This window comes from Anopheles bellator, chromosome 2, assembly GCF_943735745.2.
Source record: "Anopheles bellator chromosome 2, idAnoBellAS_SP24_06.2, whole genome shotgun sequence".
Classification (NCBI taxonomy): Eukaryota; Metazoa; Arthropoda; class Insecta; order Diptera; family Culicidae; genus Anopheles; species Anopheles bellator.
In genome coordinates this window covers 8,385,727-8,404,629 of record NC_071286.1, presented here as the reverse complement: position 1 = coordinate 8,404,629, position 18,903 = coordinate 8,385,727, and the positions used below count along the sequence as shown (strand labels likewise).

The window sequence follows — 18,903 nt, the reverse complement described above, 5'->3', positions numbered from 1 at the left end:
ATTTATTGCAGGCCGATGAACGGATGAACTAGATGTCTCAGTTTAATCGGACCATAAATCCTTCTGCATGCTGCGCCGGATGATTAGATACTGAACGGGTTACGGGCCCTCAAAAGCAGAAATGGAACATTCTTGAAAATCAAACGAAGCCCCGGCACCTGGCAGTTATCTAAGCGTGGATTCAGTTACGAAAGCCAAGAAGCATGTTTCTTGTTTTTCGCAACGATACTGCCGGGCGGACGATGCTGCGCGAACCCGTACATCGTTCGGAAAAGGGAGAAGCCCAATTAATTGAATATGATTGTGCCCGAGAAGAGATAAATTTTCACCACATGACCAAGCGACATGCTTCGTGGTGAACGGATCTTCGTTTTTCTGCAGCCCACAGGGCGGGCCTCGGAAGGAACGGCATCCCACCCCACCCGTGTGCCGGGTGTTGCCACATCAATTGCCAGCGTCTGCGTCTGGTGTGGCGCAGAAGCTTCGGAGCCGGCGACTCAACTGCAGCGCCCCGTAGCGTGATAGTGACACGAGTACGGAGTTTACAATTTACCCCTTCAACCCACCCGGGCCACCCGGAGGTTTATGATAAATGGAAAAAATTCAAAACGCAAAGTACAAGCATGTAGCGAATATTACATGCACCGTTCACCGGAGCGACTGCCGATGCCGTCGAGGCTCGGGCTCGGGTTGTCACAAAAACGTGTACCATTCATTTGCATATTTCACAGAAAAAGAAAGGGAAACGCCATCGCCCGGGTGGGGTGTGGGTGCCTCTTTCTTCGCTAACGAGCCGAGGTGCACTCGGCGACTCGCTGCGCCCTTGCCGCGCAGCGATGAGTGAGCGAATGTAAGCGGTGCCAAAGTTGGAAAACTAGGAAGACAGATAAATGGGGGGCAGGGCGACAAACAGGGCCCGGGCCCCTGGCACTTCTGGCCGTGGCCGAAGCCGGTGTGTTTGTGTGACATTTGCATGATGGTTTATGCGTTTCTCCTGCTTTGTTGCCACGAAGAGCGCCACGCCGCCGGGAGACCGACGGTGGGAAGAGCTGGAAAAAACGGCATCACGGCACTTCGGCGCTGCTTGCAGAAAGCAATGCACTGTTTGAACTTGTCGCCCTGCGTCGTTTGGCGCGGTGGTTGGGTATGCCAAGAGGAAACCCCTGGGCCGGGCTCCTCGGACTCCTCCCAGTAGCAACGCAGATACGGATCCCATTTTTTATCACCCGGGCGGGCGTTCCGTTGAAAAATGAATCCTGATAAGACAAATTGCCTCATAAAGTGCAACGAGTCGGCGATCTATTGAGTGCCTTGTTGGACACACACCAACGCACACCCGGTGACTTGAGAAACAACGGCACCGGTCCTGATGTTGCAGTCGTTGCGTTTTATTAAGCTACCAGGCACGGCAAGTGTTCAACCTGCAAATCTGTGTTACGCGTATCAGTAAGACGTTGAGTTAGCTTTTAAACGGCGCTGGCATAGTTTTAAGGTAATAATTGATGAAAGTAGAACTTATTTCTGTGTAAACTAAATAGCACTTCCGGCAGTGATGGCATATGTCCTGGGAAGTTTTGTTAAAATAAATTCAATGTAAACAGTGAGTTGTTATTTATAAATTCCAACACAGAACATGACAACGCAATTATTTGCATTTTAATAGTATAACGTCGACAAATATCACAATTTGATTCGTTCGCTTATTGGTTAACGTATCGTAAAAGTTAGTTCACATCGTTTTAATCCAAACCGGATGGGCATTGTACGTTAAATCAGCTGTATCGACTTCTTAACAAAACCATCGGTCGCCCCTCAACAGATGGTGAACCAAGCTTAAGCAAAATTTCGACTAAATTCGGATTAAACTCAAAGCGAAAAAACAGGTTACTAATACGCTGCTCAATGATGTGATTGCGTCACAGAACCCACAAAAGTTAGGAACAATTTACCGAGCTGTCTTTAACATATTTAATTATTGCTTCCACTCTTTCTAATTTTCCAGTCTTCGTTGAGTCTTACAATTGTATGCTCACCGCAGGACATAAAGAGAACAAAGTTGTGGTTGTCAACATTTCCTAATTTATAACTCACTGTGAAACAATTCCACAACAAAACCTAAGAACAAAAACAAAGGAAAATCAAACATAAAGGACTGTAGAGAGACTGTAGAGCAACTTCGTATGATTATGATGATGAATTATGATGAAGTATGATTATATGCTGGGAATACACTAATTCAAAAGGGCAAATGCACAAGGAGACTGACGATTACTTGAAGTGGTCACAGCAGACAAACAGATAAAATAAATTCTACTTACAAAAAAGTCGAATTTATAGCACATTGAATAGGATATTTTTCAATTCGGTTCACATGCTCACAGACCCATGGGAGTCTGTTGAAAGTCTACTGTATTACTCAACACTTTGTGATGAGCTTAAGAAATAAGTCGTAATCCTTCCCTTCTTATCTCTCCCAAGGATTATCATGACGACATTCGGCAAGAGCAAATGTGGGAAATGCAGGCCCTGAATTCACAGAACGGTAAGGATCGACGCCGGTGTGCAGAATCCAGACGAATAATGTGTTTCGTTATGTTTTGTTGCTCGTTTGCTCGTGGTTCGACGGGTGGTGTGAACAGCGGCCACTAACCTGACCCACGATACCGGCCTCAACGGCGGATGTGGCAACGGGCTCGGCACCAACGGTATCAGCATGAGCAGCAGCGGAAGCAGCTGCAGCACGGCAAGCACCGGAAGTACAGCGAACGGTTCGCTCGGCCCAACCGGGGGCCTCAGCAACGGCACGGGCCTCAACGGAGTGGTCGGCGCCACGGTCTCCAACGGCACCAACGGTGGGCTCGGAAGTAACGCCTCGGTCACGGTGGGCGTTGGAGCGGACCTTAGCAACACACAGTCATCGGCAGCAGTGGCAGCAGCAGCCACCATATCAGACCTGCAGCACGTGACGAACTCGTTAACGGTGAGCCACCCCGAGGTGGAGCTGACAGCGCGATTGGAATGCCTTAACGGTTTCTCGCTTGGTTCATTCCGGTTCTGCAGCACCATCACCATCATCCACAGCAGCAACAACAACAACAACAGCACCATCAACAACAGCATCAGCAGCAGCAGCAACAGCATCAGCAGCAACAGCAGCAACAGCAGCATCAACACCAACACACATCGCAGAGCCAGTTCCTGTCGGGCGATACCGATATGAGCAGTCTGCTGCAGCCGATGGACGTGAACATGGCGTCGGCGAATCATTTCGTAAATTGTGAGTAATCCCATCCTCAGGTTCCGCAGTTCGATCCGGGCCGTGCCTTCGGGTCCTTGTTCGGCGCCGCTGGCACCGCCTCCGGCCGGCCGTCGCGTGAAGTAACTTTAGCCATTAAACTTGACCAAAATGGCTCATTAAAGTGCAACTCCCCATTTTCAGCCCTACCTACGAGTGACCTGGAAGCGCAAACGCTGGCGTTCGTCGAGTCGGCCAATGCATTTCTGCACCCAGCGTTACGGGGCGTCAAGGCCGTAAGCTTAGGTGAGTTACTCCGCCACCGCATTGCACCAAGCACCGAGCGCGGCCGCTTAAGGGCGAAACGGAGCGAAGTGGACAACGGAGAAAAAAGAGACCCTCCCCATAAACGAAACCGAGTTGGCGTGGAATCTAATTTCCCACCTGAATTTCGGAAAGTTTCCGAGCGATCCACGCTCCGGATCCGAGCGGCGCAAAAGCCGTGCTGTTTTGCGCTCTAATTTTTTATGTTAACGGAGCGAGCGAGCAAAAAATCAGCCAAAAAGTCACGGCTTTTGTTCTGCGGAGGAAGCCGGATCCGGAGTTGGCCGGGACCACAACATAAAAGTATTGACTCACCATGGCTTTGTGCCTTTTGTTTGCGTTTTCTTTTTCTATGCTCATTTCCGTTCCACAGCCCGCAAACGACCGCTGCTGGGAGGGCCCCGCTCGACGATGAACCCCACGAAGCGCACCGTGATGACGCTCATTGCACGGGCACGCACCGCCCAGGCCCTGCACGGTTCCCGGACGGCCCAACCGATCGGCGAGTAAGTGTGCGGGAAATGCGGGAAAAGGTAGCGAAAATCACCAACCAAAGTTCCCCCAGTTTTATGCCTCATTTTTGGCCCCATTATGGTTATGTTGTACAACGAAAAAACAAGCCCGTGGCGTGTGGGCCGCAGTTTAGATTATTTTCCACGTCTGATGGCCGCCGGCGGGAATTGCCGCCGCTGCCGCCGCCGCTGATAAGCCAAAGCCCCTGTCGATGGTGAAATTGTAGGAGGAAAATTGGACCAACTTCTTCTTTCTCTGTCTCTGTCGAGGGTTTCCCGATTTTCCGATATTGATAAAAGTGCGGTTTTTTGTTTGGTGCCACTTCAGCGGGCACACCTGCTCCATATTAATCATGGCCCCCCGAGGGCGGTATGAGGGAACCGGAACCACACACAGATCGATTTCATACCGGTGGCTTTTTTTATGGCACGCTAATATCTCCACGATAAAGCCAACCCCCTGCAGTGCGCACTACGTTCCTAACGCTCCGGTTTCCATTGTTTCAGACCGATACAGGTGATCACATCGCCGCTAATCCTGCAACCACCGCTGGATCTGCTGCAGTCGAACGCCGGCACCGGCGTGACGAAGGAGAACATCCTGCAAGGCGCCTGAAGCCGCCATCTGTGTCGCCGGACGCTGGAGCGGGAATCCTAAAGGTGCGTTTATGTGTGTGGGCTGCGGTGGCCACTCGTGTGCGAATGCGCAGGATGCGCACCTTCAACGTTCGCTGCCAGTGCCAATTATAATTTTTTGCTTTCGAACGTGGAGCTTACATTCCGGATGCGCTCCGCTTCCGCTCGACCACAGAACGAACACAAACAACACGACACGACTCCACTTCCGGTTCGCGGGCGCCTTGGTTGGTCATACTTTTCTCCCGTTTTGTGCCGCACCAGGTTCAGTTATTGTGTAAGTTTCCCGATCCTCGTTGTTCCACACACATGCCCACAATCTTTCCGCCGCCAACGAAAGGAATAGGCGTCCGACTCAGGGGATGATGATTAATCAGAAAACTGTTCGAGCAGAGAAAGGAACGTATCGCAAAGGTAAGTCACGTTCCACTGCGTAGTGGTTGCCGATGAAGCCATGTCTCTTGTAATTAGTCCGCTGGGATTATCTTCTCGTGCATTACATTATAACAACCACTCATGAGTTGTTAATTAATGCAGAAATGTAAGAATTTGGCTGACTGAATTAAAAAATGTCGGCCCATAGATAACATGATTAGGCGACGTGAGAACGGTTGATGGAACTTCCTCACTGTGAAGCCTTTCTCATCTCATTGGCTCACGCTCACCATTACTCATTGGTGGGCATTCTAACGCATGGCCTTCGCTGATTGCCAGAATCCAAAGCGAAGCTGTTGAGCTTCTGTTTGATTTGAACTATAAAAACTTTAAACATTCAACTAATTGAAGCAATTTTGTGCAAATATTCCAAAACTTACAAACACAAGATATTTGTTCTGAAACCCCTATTCTCGACCCAACCGAACACCACTCGATTTTTGTTTTTGTTTGTCCGACACTTCGGTTCGGCGCGCGCGCGCCATCCTTCGATTGCTCCGGTAAATCCGATTTCCCCGCGAGGAGGAAACACAATTGATCCGCCCCGCATACTGTGTGCGCCATTAACGAACTTTTCCGGTGGCCGGCCCGGAGAAAAACATCGCTTACAGCTTGAGGCGTCCACACGCAGAACGTTGAACTATCGGCAACTAATCGAACGGGAACGAGACGCCGTCAGAGCCGTGGTCGTGAAGGACGCGTGGGGAAGGAAAAAGCGACGATCAACAGTCGCTTGGTTCGGAAAGGAAAATCAACAAAAAAAAATAAACCGAACGGAACGTCCCCGAGCCACCAGCAGATGGACGGTAAAATGGAGGCGAAAGTTGTGGCCGTCGATGGAACTTCTCGCACTTCTTCATCATCCGCCGGGCGCCGACACTGGCAAAGAGTGAAAGTTGTGGCCGCCCGTCCCGCCCGGTGATATTGATTTTCTTGCTGCTGCGGCACATACACAAACACAAACGCACACTACAAACACTAGAGACCAACTTCTGGCTCAGGCAGGGCGTGTAAAACGATGGAGCTGGAAATCAACTAAACTGCCCCGAGCACGATCGTCGGAAGCACTGTGGCCACCGACGGGGCTGTGAGATCCTGCGGTAAGAATTAATGCTCGCCACCCTCCGTTCTATCTTTGGAAGTGTGTGGTTCTCTGGAAAGGTCCCCAGGGCTCGGATTTTTCTCCTCAGCCGATCGTCCACAGGGAAGCGCCGGAATTTGGGTACAGATTTTTGGCCAGTTAATAGCTTAATTAAATAAGCTTAGACAAAATGAGTTCTCGGCGGGTCCACCACGGCCAGCCATTAAAGCGGGTCGTGATTTATTGGGCGCCGGGAATTGCGTGGAAAAGTTTGCGCGTGAACGTGACGACCCGTGACGCCGGGAAAGACCGTCCGAAGAAAACCCAATCTCAGGCGCGGGCGCGTTCGTCGCCAAAACAATTGCAAACTAAATCCAATCATGACGCCGACGACACGCCGAAGCTGAGTTGTAATCGCGCTTCCTCCAAACGGAGCCAAACTTCAAGAATCAGTCTGGCCGGTGGTCGTTGCTCACCTTCGGACCGGAACAGTTACGCGCACGTAACGTATTGCACAACGCGCTGGTACCGGGCACCAGGTTTTCCGGGAGTGGCCGGGAGTCACATTCGATCGATCGATTGCCCGCTTCCGGGACGAATCGTTTCGCCAATCTGAGACCGATGTCAGTGTTCCACGTCCGACTGCCTCGGGGTTGAATTTCAATTTCAGTTGCCAATCGTCCCCATTTCCGGAGCGTATTTTTTTTTGCTGCGCTCACTGCATGCCGGCCCAGATTTCCGGGGCTGGCTTGGAATCAGTTTTCGCCAATTTAATGCAAGGAACTGGAAGAATGTGTTGCTGTGGGCAACCACCGCAGCCGGCTGCCATCTTGTCACTGGCTGGCAATGGTTGAGATGGGACCGAAAGCCACAAGCCACCACCCGACGGCCCCACCGGCACGGAGCGTGTGGCCACGTTAACGAACTCTCACTCTGTGGCCGTTGCCATTTGCCAACCGGTTTTCGCTCTGCTCGTTTTCGTTTCAGTTTCTACCCCGCCGTCTGAGACAGTGTGGAGGTCCTCGAGCAGTCCACAACATACATGTCCAGTTCCTGGGGCCGTAACGTCCTGAGCAACAAGCATTCACTCGCTGCGCTGCGCGAAACAAATAAAAGCAAGAATACAAACAAGAATGTACCACAACGATGACACTGAGGTTTCACAATACAAATTCAAGGAAGAAAGAGAGAGAGATAGAGAGACAGAGAGACAGAGAGAGAGAGAGAGAGAGAGAGCGATAGAGGTGGGGCAGTTCAACATGAGGGCATGCCGAGAGGACAGCGGACATACTCGAACCGGAACAGTGAGAGGGTGAAAAGCGAATAATTTTAACGCATCTCCGTTTATCGCAATGGCACGGGACGCAAGCTTAAAGAACCGGACCCCCGGAACCGGAAGCAAAACACCACTACCACCACAACACAGCAGCGAGAGTGACACCCCTTTAATAAATACCTAACAACGAGCGAGCGGTCGAGCGGCAAAAGCCGAGCCGAATAAGTATTACATAGTTTTAAGCGTAAATGACGCCAGGCGCTGCGCCGGTAGGCCGGTAATCGGTACACGCAAGTAACGGTAACTTTTAGCATCATCATCAGAACGGACCCCCCTAAAAGCAAGAACTTTTCCGTTTGCGTTGCGCCCGTTGAGTGTGCGGGCTTGGGAAGCGGACGTTGTTTTCCGTTCCGTAGATTTTGATATCGTTTTGTACTGTCACCGACCGGTGGTCCCGCCGGAAGGGGAGCGTGTAGAGCCGTGTTTGTTCATTGGTGCCCGTTAAAGGGCGTAACAGCCCGTTTGATTGCGATTTACCGGTTTTTTATTGTAGCGTAATTTTGTACGAACGAAAAGTGGCGTAGCCCAGGAACCGGGATAGTAAACGGTGCGTGTTTGAGGGGCCTGAATGACACGGGAGGATCGAGGATACAACCGACAAAGCTATTTTGCATTTTTATATACACTGACGCACATGCAAACTCCCTGAACCCTCCGCTTCGAGCTTCGAGGGAGCATGAGGCCAAACGGAGCATGAAGCCCATGCATTTGGTAGGAACGTATTGCACCAGTACTGGAGCCATTATGTTGAGTTTGTTTACTGTAAGTTAGCGAAAAAAAGGGCTAGGTTAAAGCAAAAACGGAGAGAGAGAGAGAGAGAGAGAGAGAGAGAGCGTATGTTAGACGGTTGCCCGCCTGTTGAGTGTTAAAATTAAAATAAAATGCTCATCCTCTAAACTTCCCATTTTGAGACCAACACTAAAGAAACGATAAAAAAAATTACATTACAGCTAGGGGTGCGATTCACGGGCTTCAACAAGGGTGCCAAGTACCTTACCTAAATGCGTTGACCTACTGCTTGATGTGTTACAAGTTTGTGATGTTTTACCATAGGCAAGTAGATGATGGCTTCGGTCGACTGTCACGACGATCACCTGCAAGGTGAACCGACCCGCCAAGAGATTCAATCACCGGGTCAGCACTGCACCGTAAGCAACGACAACAGGCTTGACCCTATCAACCCACCTTTCCTTTTCATATTAGAGAAATGAACAAACACAATCAAACAAACACACGCACGCGCAGGTATAGAGAGTAAGTTGGAACATAGAAATTAGAAGAATATACGACCCTCCTCGACACATTCTTGATTCTTCACGTTGCGGGCAAAGTGAGACTTTTCAAGCCGCTGTTGTGGCCATAATCTTAATGCATCTGAGCGCCAATTCTAACCACGCCATTTCAGTTTGTTCCTCCTGGACAAAGACCGCTTCTTCCAGGCACATTAGCATGTCTCGAAGTTCGCCTTGAGATATGTCTCCCATCGCTCCTCGTCTTGCGACCGGTGTTACGCACGCTAACTGATTTAAACGACCCCCACGAGGACGAATCAGTTGGCCGTCCAAAAGTGGTAGATTACGGTGAAAGTTTTCTACGCTTCTGCTACGGCTCATTAATTTGTATCTAAAACGTGTTCTAAAGCGTAATTCTTGAGTCCAACTTGAAGCCTAGGGAATCACTTTGGACCGTGTCACTTTTCCGACTGGCAAGGAATCCGTTTGTTTTGATGTTTTCGGTTGAAACGTGTTTCGATGGACATTAAACTAGCCAGTTGACCGGCGGACGGCGGACGTGCTCAACACAGGAAATTTTATCGCACTGAATAAATCAAAACAATATTTACCAATGTTATTAACCCAACACCTCACGCCAAAGCTGATGGAGAGTGGACCCTCGCGGAGAAAAGGTGTAGCTTAAACACGTACCCTAAACCGACGACACGACACTTTTAAATACGCGAAAGTAACTTAGTATCTTAGCCTCCATAGTTTAAACGATGTTGAGATGCGGTTAAACATGCAAAGAAAGGAAGAAAAACAAACGAACGAACACTCTAACTGATGTCTCCACTAAGTAATATACATGTTGTTGATGGTACCCCTCCCGTCGTAGTAGATTTATGAATGCCAACGTGAACGCGCCGATAAACTTTCGATTAAACCTGTCTCTTAAAGATCCCTGCTAACGTAGAGCCTCTAACAGTAACGTAACCTCGTAAATGCCACTCTACTTCCCAGCAGTAGCTTCCAGCATACGAACCTAATGAACTAATTGGAACATTGAAACGACGTCGGCCGGCACGTCGGCTGGTTGCAAAAATATTAAACCTTAGGGCGACTAAATATGCAAAAAGAGATAAAGAATCAGAACAAACTGCGCTATACAGTAAAGAATAAGGTAAAACGGCAAACGGGAAAACATTTAAACACAAAGCAAACTAACAAACGAAATTCCACAAAAGCAACACCTACTAATAACAACCATAATTTTCGATGTAAACTTAAACGACAGGATTCGGGCGAAGTATTTTAAACTAAGCACACGCACATACACGCACAAAAACGGAAGTCCAGTTCCAAAGTTCAAATAACTTGTTTGACGATAATGATAAGACAAAACCAATGACAGACTAAATGAAGCGAAAGCGAAAGAAACACATACAAAGTTGAACAGAAATGATTACAAAAACCACGCAAACGCCATGACGCCAGAACAATGCTGATTGCAATCGTTAAAGTAGCGGAATAAATATTTAAATTTAAATGTCAATTATATTTAAGCCAAAACGGGAGCCCCCAATCTCATAAAAGAAAGCCTGGTCCTGAGCTCGATAAACAGTGGCCGATGATCGTATGATGTCGTTCAGCACGTGTTGGACGCGCAAATCCTCGATTGCCGCAAAACGCGACGCGACGGACCAGATGGAAAGGCCGATGAAGCCGGTATTTCATAGCCATTAATAACGTAAGGATAAACAAAAAATCTGAACCTTAAAAAGTTTTCTCAATGTGTGTTTGTGTACGTGTATGTGTACTGCTGGTAATTATCATGGCAAAACTTACCCAACTAATAACAACCATTACTAAAAGTCAAAACCAAACAACACACTGTGTAACTAGTAAATGCATCTCAATTGGACAAACAGCTAAACACACTAAGCATTAAATGATACCACAGTATTAAAAGTTAGTCGAAAATAATGCGTTATGCTTTTAAAACTGCGCCGATGTTGAGCGAAATTTTGAAGACATTTAAGCCGAGGAACGAGAAGCATGGACGACTAAAGTAAGAAATCCGGGGACCTAAGCCAGCAAGGCGGACTGTGGGGAGCCCCGAGAATGGAGTGCGAACTTAACCGAAATTGGAAAAGATAAATTTAGCAAACCTTTCGCAATCGATTCACTCCGTTGACCCCCCGACCATCACCATCAAGCTCTTGCCAAGCTCTCGCGTTTCGCGTTTCGAGAAAGATTTAAAACTAAGTTCAAACTTTTACTGTGGCCAACAGGGCCAAACATCAGGAGCATTGGAACCGGCGCTGGAGTTGAAGTTAATGTTAGCTAAAACAAAACTAAAATGGTAAGTACCAACCAAGAAAAACCGATCAACTGAAAACCTATTTCCAAAATAAAATAGAGCACTTTTGAAAGCGAGAAAAAAAACACAATAATTATATAAAAATAACCGCGCCATGCCGTGTGTTGTCTGTTTGCAGAAGCAATCCGAAACGCCGTTTGCAGCACGCGAAGTAAGTACGTGTCATTGGCATTGCGATGGGAGGAAAGTTTTAGAGCTTTATTTTTTACGTGAAATTCAAAACTTTGAATCAAATGCTGAGCCACAGATGCCCTGTTTTGTTGTTTGTTTCCATTATAAAGCCAGCTTCATAATGCCTCTCTTATAGAAGTCTTGACAAAAAAACCCTAGTAATAGATTTTCACATCATGTTCTCTGGATCCCAATTTATTATGACTCAGATTGTTTTGCAATGCGAGAAAAGGGGGCTAGGTTCGGGCTATATAGTGGATGCATTAAAACTTCCTAACCAAGCTGCCGGCGTTTCTGGCCAATCACTACAGACGTGTTGCCGTGCTACAGACGTGGCCTTGGGTTGTCCTGATGGAACGCAACACCTCTTCTATTGGCCAATTGGCTGGCCGTTTCTGGTTAATTGCTTGCTTGAAAGTATATCGCTAATACGAAAGCAACTCATAATAAATAATTCTTTGCACGTCCCACCATATACACAGTAGAACCTTCCTGGGCCGTCCTGGTTTGGCTACCACTTGAGCTGCTTCTGAGCAACTTCAATTATTTCTGCAATTGAATGAAGCCTTTTATCACAGAAAAAATGTGGAATTTCACGAACTTTCTCTTTGTTGACTTCCGTTGCTAAGACTCTGTACGTCACTACTGAATGGAAAAGCCTTCCAGCCTTCAGCCTTCGACCGAAAAATAATAGATTTCTTTTTCCCCACCCTAGTATTGTACAACAATCGGACCCCACGGATTGTAAGTTTGAATGAGATAATGTTTAAATTAGTACCCATATGAGAATGAGACACCTCGAAAGCCATGAAAGACTAATCGCCTTACACAAACGGAATCGCTTGCATTACATTCATCCATTGCGGCAGCACTAAGTCCAGACAATCTTCTCGCTTCTGCGTTTCACGCCACAAATACAAAACGAAACGCAGTTTTCTCATTTGTTTCACAAAAACCCGGTCCCGAGTGTTAGTATTCCGAGCGTACCGTTCCATTTGGTAGCTTTCCGGCAGATCGCGTAGCGTCGAATTGAAGTAATTTCTAATTCATTACGAAAGGACTTTTCTGTTGACAGCAAACTTTACCATTCCTCACCGTGGCGTAAGAGTGAAACAAAAATCCCGCAACCATCCGCTTTTCGCGCGCGCGAGACTATTCTTTTGATGCCACGGTGCCGCACACACCTTAGAAGGACATCCGTCGCCGGCGTGCACCGTGTAACATTCGCTAACAGGGCGAACGACGACGGTTCCACGCGGATTCCAGCTCGCGCGGTGCACGTGAAATTACCGACCGGCTCCTGACGACACCGGCTCCTGCGACGCGTCACGTGGGTAGCAAACAAAGGCAGGCACCGGAGGCGCACCCATCAAAGAGGTTTTTCTTTTGCCCCACAGTGCGCTGACGTGACGGCGGCCCTGTGACAGGAAAGAATTGAGTTAGCAGTCTTGGAAACATTAAAAGGTTCTTTCAAGTAGCCCGACCTACGCAGCCGGTGACCTTCTCCTGAGTGCTCGGAAGATACGTTGTCACACGCTCGAGCTCGTCGCCCCACTCGAGGCGGTATTTACATTTTCATAACCTCATTTGAATAATTGTCAACTGCAACGTTCACAGTTCGGGGTCGAAACCGCGGAACGGGGTCAGCGAATCGTGATGCGCTTAATTTATCCACCATTCAGCTGGCCCTCCGTGGCATGAAGCTGACACGTTAGAGCTGTGGCACGGCCCAGAGCCTATTGCTGGCCCGGCCCGACCGGTGCATTCCTCCTTTGCATTTTCTCGCTTCACGCCCAATTATTTGTTGGGCGAATGTTTGCTAATTTGCTTTTCCTCGGCTCGGCCTCGGATCTGCCAGCTCAGTTTGTGTTGATTTTCCGGAAACAGTTCACCAACGATATTATCTCACGTGCGCTTCGGTGTGCGAGTTTGTGAATACTGCACGCGAAATGCAATCAAAACGCCGGCTTGCGCTCGTAATGCGTTTATGATTAATGCACACTCGACACGAAGCATAAATCGGTACAAATGGAGAAAAACGACCCCGGCAGATAGCAAAATGGATTCGTTGCTTAAAGCTCCATTCATTTTACTCGACCACCGATTGAACTGAAAGCACGCAACGCAAAGATATTGAACATCTCTGCTTGCCGTGCAGGCGATTGAAAATCGATCGTGACGTAATCGCTCCGCTTCCGAAGCGGCTTAACACGTTGTTCACTGATTCACGCACTTTATGCCACCGCAGCATCGGCACGTGGTGCTCGGGTCACGTGGCCCCGAGTAGCTCCGCATTTGCATTAATAACCTTTGCGTGTGTGCGGTCGATCGGTGTGCGAAAGTGTGAACAAGTGTGGCAATGACCGAGTCACCGGGCCGGGCTACCGGGTATCCGCTTCAGATCACATTACCACCTCACATGAACCTAATCAACGGTGATTGATTAAACACCGTTAATTGGGTTATTTTTCGGGTAAACGCGTCCGGCTGCGCGCTTGATCGGACACTCGGGACACGTCTACGTTATTTGTGATCATTATTGCAATAAACCTGGCAAATCGTAAACCCAATACCGCGAGTCCCGTATCGCATTTCAGGAAGCCGAGACCCGATTTACGTGCCCAGCGCCCATTCGAACAACGATAATGCTGCCTGGCAACCATTTAGCGCACATTAGGCTGGAGCCGGAGCCTGAAAAGTGCAAGTGCACCTTCGTTTTCGCCTCCTCCCTTACAATGTACGGTGGTGGGAAAATCGATCTCTTATCTCCGGCACCCTTTTGGACGGGGTTTGCGAATAATGATCATTTGAAATAACTTTATTTCCCCGCGATCGCAATCGCTTGCCCCGGGCTGCGGGCTGGGCATTGAGGCGGGCATAGTTTGAATAATTGTGCGTGAGAAAATCCCGGGAGCCGGTGGGCCCGTGGCCTTATAAATATCATCGTCCGGCGTCCGGCTTCGTTCAGTCGTTCGGTCGATATCGGGGCAGAAATGCATCTCGCCGGCTTAGAGTGGAGCGGTGTCGTCTGCTACGTGCTCGTGGCGACCGTTGGTATTTGGTCGTCGGTGCCCTTCGGCCTTCAGGCGGCCGATGTTGGCAGCAGCGGGGACTACTGTGACCCGTCGCTGTGCAGCTCGAACCACGCACACATCGGTTGCAATCGATCGAAGGACGCGTTCGGTGAGCTGTGCCCATCGCAAACGGTCCAGCTGGTGCCGATGGACGCATCACTCAAGGAGCTGATCCTGAAGCTACACAACAGCCTCCGCAGCGAGCTGGCCAGTGGAAAGATGGAAGGTTTCGCTCCGGCGCAGCGAATGGCGGTTTTGGTAAGTAAATTAAATGTGGCGAAATATTTTGTAGATGAAAACGATTAGACCAGCGCAAATTAAATTCCCATGACACCCGAGTGAGCCGAATAGTTTTGGTCCGAAAACTTTCTCATGCCAGCGGGTCCGAAAATCGCCCGGGTGGCTCATGTGTTAATTGGGACCATTTTGGAACTTGCACCACCGGGTACTCGATGCTCCCGGTGTTACATATCGCAAGCCAAACAAAACTAGACCAATCAAACTCCACCGAAGGGGACTTGAAACCCACGCCTTGCGCTGATTGCTATCGGCAGATTCTAATTTCAAGTTGAACATCCCGAATGGTGGCCGTTGGTCGGTGCTTTTTGCCACAACGTCCGATTATGTCCCCGGTGGACCAACTGTTAGTTTTAGCCAATGCGGGTCACCGCTCTTAACCCTGACCCGGCCTGGATCACCATCGCCATCGCAGCGGCTAGGGTTTCTGAAGGATACGTCAAGCGCACTCGAGCGATAACCTGGGGCCCTGGACCGACCCGGCACTAACTAACCGGACCGGTTCGGAGACATCTCTTTTCTGAATGCCTTTTTCGGACGCTTTTTTCCGGACACTCCGGTCCGGCTTTGTTTCCCTGCCTGAACCCCTCGCTCGGTCTGCCTCGGTTACAGGAGTGGGACGATGAGCTGGCGCTGCTGGCCGAGTATAACGCCCGGAGCTGCCTGTACTCGCGTGACGAGTGTCGCAACACCGGGCGCTACCGGAACGTGGGCCAGAACATTGGCCGGAAGTCGCGGCCCGGCAACGGCACCATCGATCTCGAACGAGCCATTTCCGATCTGACCAACAAGTGGTGGCAGGAGTACGTCGATACCAATCAGACCGTTATGGATGACTACCGGCAGGTCGGCGAAGGGTAAGTCAACTTTCCTAACCTCACAAAATTGCATCCGGCGTGCTTTTTGTGTGACCATTTTTGTTCCGGCTCCGCTTTCCCTGCAGGGTGCACGTTCTGCATTTCGCGCTGATGGCCAACGACCGCGTCACGAAGGTCGGCTGCGGTGCGACACGCTACTACAACGAGCCCAACAAGCGCTCGTACGTGTACTACGTTTGCAACTACTCCCACAGCACCGCCCACGGCCAGCCGGTCTACCGGAAGGGGGCCCAGTGTGCCGGATGTGGGCCCAGTGCGACGGACGGATCGAACTGTAGCTCGACCTACGCCGGACTCTGCGAGGGAAGCGGCGATGCGATCGATAAGCAGCTGTAGCACGCATGACGTGCCGGACGAGGCCGAAGCCGGAGCGGAGTAGTTTAATAAAAAGTGACACTATTTATTCGGGCACCCGGAGGGCAAGCCCCTGATAACCGCTCCTGTGAGTATCGTGTCACGGGTGGTTTCGCTTTTTTCCCGCTGTTCATCCCTTCCATCCGTCCGAATCTCGCCCCGAAAGGCGTTGGGTAACTGTCAAAATCAGCCACCGCGGACTCTTCTGGGCCGTGTCCTTTATCGGGTATCGGTGCAAAAGTTTCCGCTCTCGGTTCTGCCACCAACAGATAGTTTCTGGTTTGGGGCCGTCTGATAAATGGGCGACGGACGCAATCGTAATCTTGCGGTTCGCTTTGCTGCGGTCGAATCCCGTCGATATCTTGACACGCCACACGCGCCGCTTGAAGGATGCCACAAATGCGTGCGCTGTTTTGACAGGCGTATAATGGTTTGCGATTGAGCACTTATTAATCGATCTGATTGTTTGCCATTTATCTGACTGCTGCTGGGACCCGGGAAAGCCTGTCACGTTCATTCTCGGTAGATTGGGGGATTAGGAGTCGCTTTTTTGAACGATGGAATGAAGAAGTTAAACCAGCCCGTAACACTTCACTGTTAAGATATTTGCTTCACATTCTATAGACTGTTTCATTATGTCTAAGCACGATTTTAAATGAACGCCAAAAACTTAAATTAACAGTTAACTCCATTTTTATTTTTGTTTTTATCTTACTTAACAGTACTGCTTTACAAAATTACGTTCCTGTTAACCGTATGACATTGATAAAATTTTTGAACGAACACTACGCGTTAGCTTTTGTACAAACTGATTTTCAATCATTTTAGGCACTTCTTCCAATCTTTGGCGAATATTTCAATGGTTGATCATACAATTTACGGGCTCTTAGTCTAACGGATGCAGCTTCTTTTGCACTCCATTCCGGTTTTTTCTGCTTCTTGTATGTCTTCAGACCTAGTCTTATTTCGGCACGATGGACTTTGCTCACAGTTGATCTGTTGATATTTTCTTACTGGCGTAAACACGCATGACTTTTTGGTCCAAAATTTTATCCACCGGACCCGCTTTCCACCAAGATTTCATTTTACCCGGAATGCTGCTTTCTTCTTTGAATTTCCCTATTGGGTTTTGAACCGCTCCAATGCTTCTTTTTCCCTGTTTTGACAAACTGACTCAGTGAAATGTTGGGAATCATTTGTGCAAAATCTGTTTGGACTCCTCTGGAGAAATGGTTCGCATTTTCACAGAAGTTTAGGCAACCTGTGCGTATGATACACCGTCTTTTTAAGTTAAAGTGTCTACTGTCGAAGAATCTGTCGAAATTGACACTTTAAACGAAAAGGAGAGTAAGTAGTGATCTGTCAAAAACCGTGCTTAGACATAAAAAAACAGTCTATAGTTTGTTCACCCAAAGAGTGTAGCAATTATGTTGAATCGAAATTACTTACTAATGCCCGCCAGAACACGCTCAGTGCTCACTGACTCAAAGTGAATGCCTCGGTTTTATTCAACACCGAAACGATCGCTGAACGGTGCAGCAATTGGTGCATTTAATGGCGATGGCTCGCCCCAAAATACGGTTCAGTTACCGACGGCGTCGGTAATCCACTAAGTTGCCGGTGAACCACGGCACGTTCACGCGGCATGCTATTGAATTACTTCTCCACGAATCCGCTGAAAGACTCGCTTCTCGCTCCAAAACCACCGACATAAATTACAGCCATCGGGAGCTTCGGCACAATGATGATGCTGCGAAAAGTTTTCCCCAAGTTCGCGGGACCCGAAATTGGGTCGTGGCAGAGCGCAAAGAGTTCCAATAAAACAGGCACACTGTGCACAGAAAAAAAAAACTATTATCTAAAGCGACCTGCAAGGGCACTGCAAAGAGCCAAAAGGGCCCGAAAGGCAAACGCTTCGATAGAGACTTTCGATAGACGGGTTTCGACCTCACCTTTTTTGCCAGCACGACGTTACTACGAGCCACAATTACCGTTCGCTAGAGCACCAGAGTTCAGTTGAGCAACTCCAACTCCATAAAAGTCTTACAAGAGAATGTGCAACAGTGGCGCATTCCGGTGCCGCTGCCACACAATCGATACGTGAAAACATCCACGATTTATGGGCACCATTTTCTGAATGATATTTTATGCATGACGCAAACGAGGGCCAAAAATCACAACAAATCGCCCGGCGCTCGAAGGCGGTAGCGAAAGGAAAACTTGTGTCGCATATCGATTCCGCCGGGCAGATCTGGTCCGTGGCCGAGGTTTACGTTTTCCGGGCCAGTAAGCTTCTTGACGATGCGCTGCTTCCGGCTCGAATCAGCAACTAGTAGCACTCCGTGCCACTGGCTTCGCTGTGGACCTCCGTTTTTACTTTCTTCGATTGCCTTCGAATCGCCAAGGAGCTGGCTCAACGGTTCGCTTTGGCCGGGTTTGGCACACATTTGAAGCGACTTCCGGGCTTCCGACGGAACGCCATTGAACGCCACGGGATCATTGGGTCACCATCGGCCGGGGATGCAGCGCGCTGCACACTCAACTTCGCATGTTTGTGGAATCATAAAATTCAATGGCTCGCTTCCTCCCCGGATGTCCCTCTCGGTGACCCCAGGGGGGGAACGCACATTCCAAACTCCCCACGCCCGTGGCAATCGCCGATCACGCTCAGCTTTCCACCTAATTGCCCATCAATCAGGCGAGTAGTAGTGGTTTTATGTCTCCGACTTATGCACCCGACCGACCCCGACGTTCGGTAAAGGTGGCATGCTCAACGGACTGGTAAAAAAGCAATAAAAAACAAATCGAACGGACGACTGTGGAATAAAATGCAAAGTGTAACTATTGCTTCGTCGGACCGTTTTGCAACATTGTCCGCCGGTCGGATCCGATCCGTGCCCCGGCCCCGGCATCGGCGAACACGGGCTTCTAATGGAAATTGCATTGTTGATTTGCCAATCCATTTCCTCGGAA

At 49.1% G+C, this 18,903-nt stretch overlaps 2 protein-coding genes across 2 annotated transcripts in view; both read left to right on the top strand.

Moving 5' to 3' along the window:
• Positions 1-4,687, top strand: part of LOC131212377 (uncharacterized) — a 48,373-nt gene extending 43,686 nt beyond the window's left edge. The window contains exons 6-11 of the mRNA XM_058206218.1: positions 2,479-2,542; positions 2,640-2,980; positions 3,103-3,277; positions 3,440-3,541; positions 3,933-4,065; positions 4,579-4,687. Of these exons, the coding sequence (XP_058062201.1) occupies positions 2,479-2,542; positions 2,640-2,980; positions 3,103-3,277; positions 3,440-3,541; positions 3,933-4,065; positions 4,579-4,687 (924 nt within the window). The remainder of the gene's footprint in view (positions 1-2,478; positions 2,543-2,639; positions 2,981-3,102; positions 3,278-3,439; positions 3,542-3,932; positions 4,066-4,578) is intronic.
• A 9,620-nt stretch (positions 4,688-14,307) lies between these two features.
• LOC131209732 (antigen 5 like allergen Cul n 1-like) lies at positions 14,308-16,492 on the top strand. Its single transcript, XM_058202861.1, has 3 exons — positions 14,308-14,659; positions 15,311-15,555; positions 15,642-16,492. The coding sequence occupies exons 1-3, from the start codon at positions 14,321-14,323 to the stop codon at positions 15,910-15,912; spliced, it is 855 nt and encodes a 284-aa protein (XP_058058844.1). The 5' UTR covers positions 14,308-14,320; the 3' UTR covers positions 15,913-16,492.
• Positions 16,493-18,903: the final 2,411 nt, after the last annotated feature.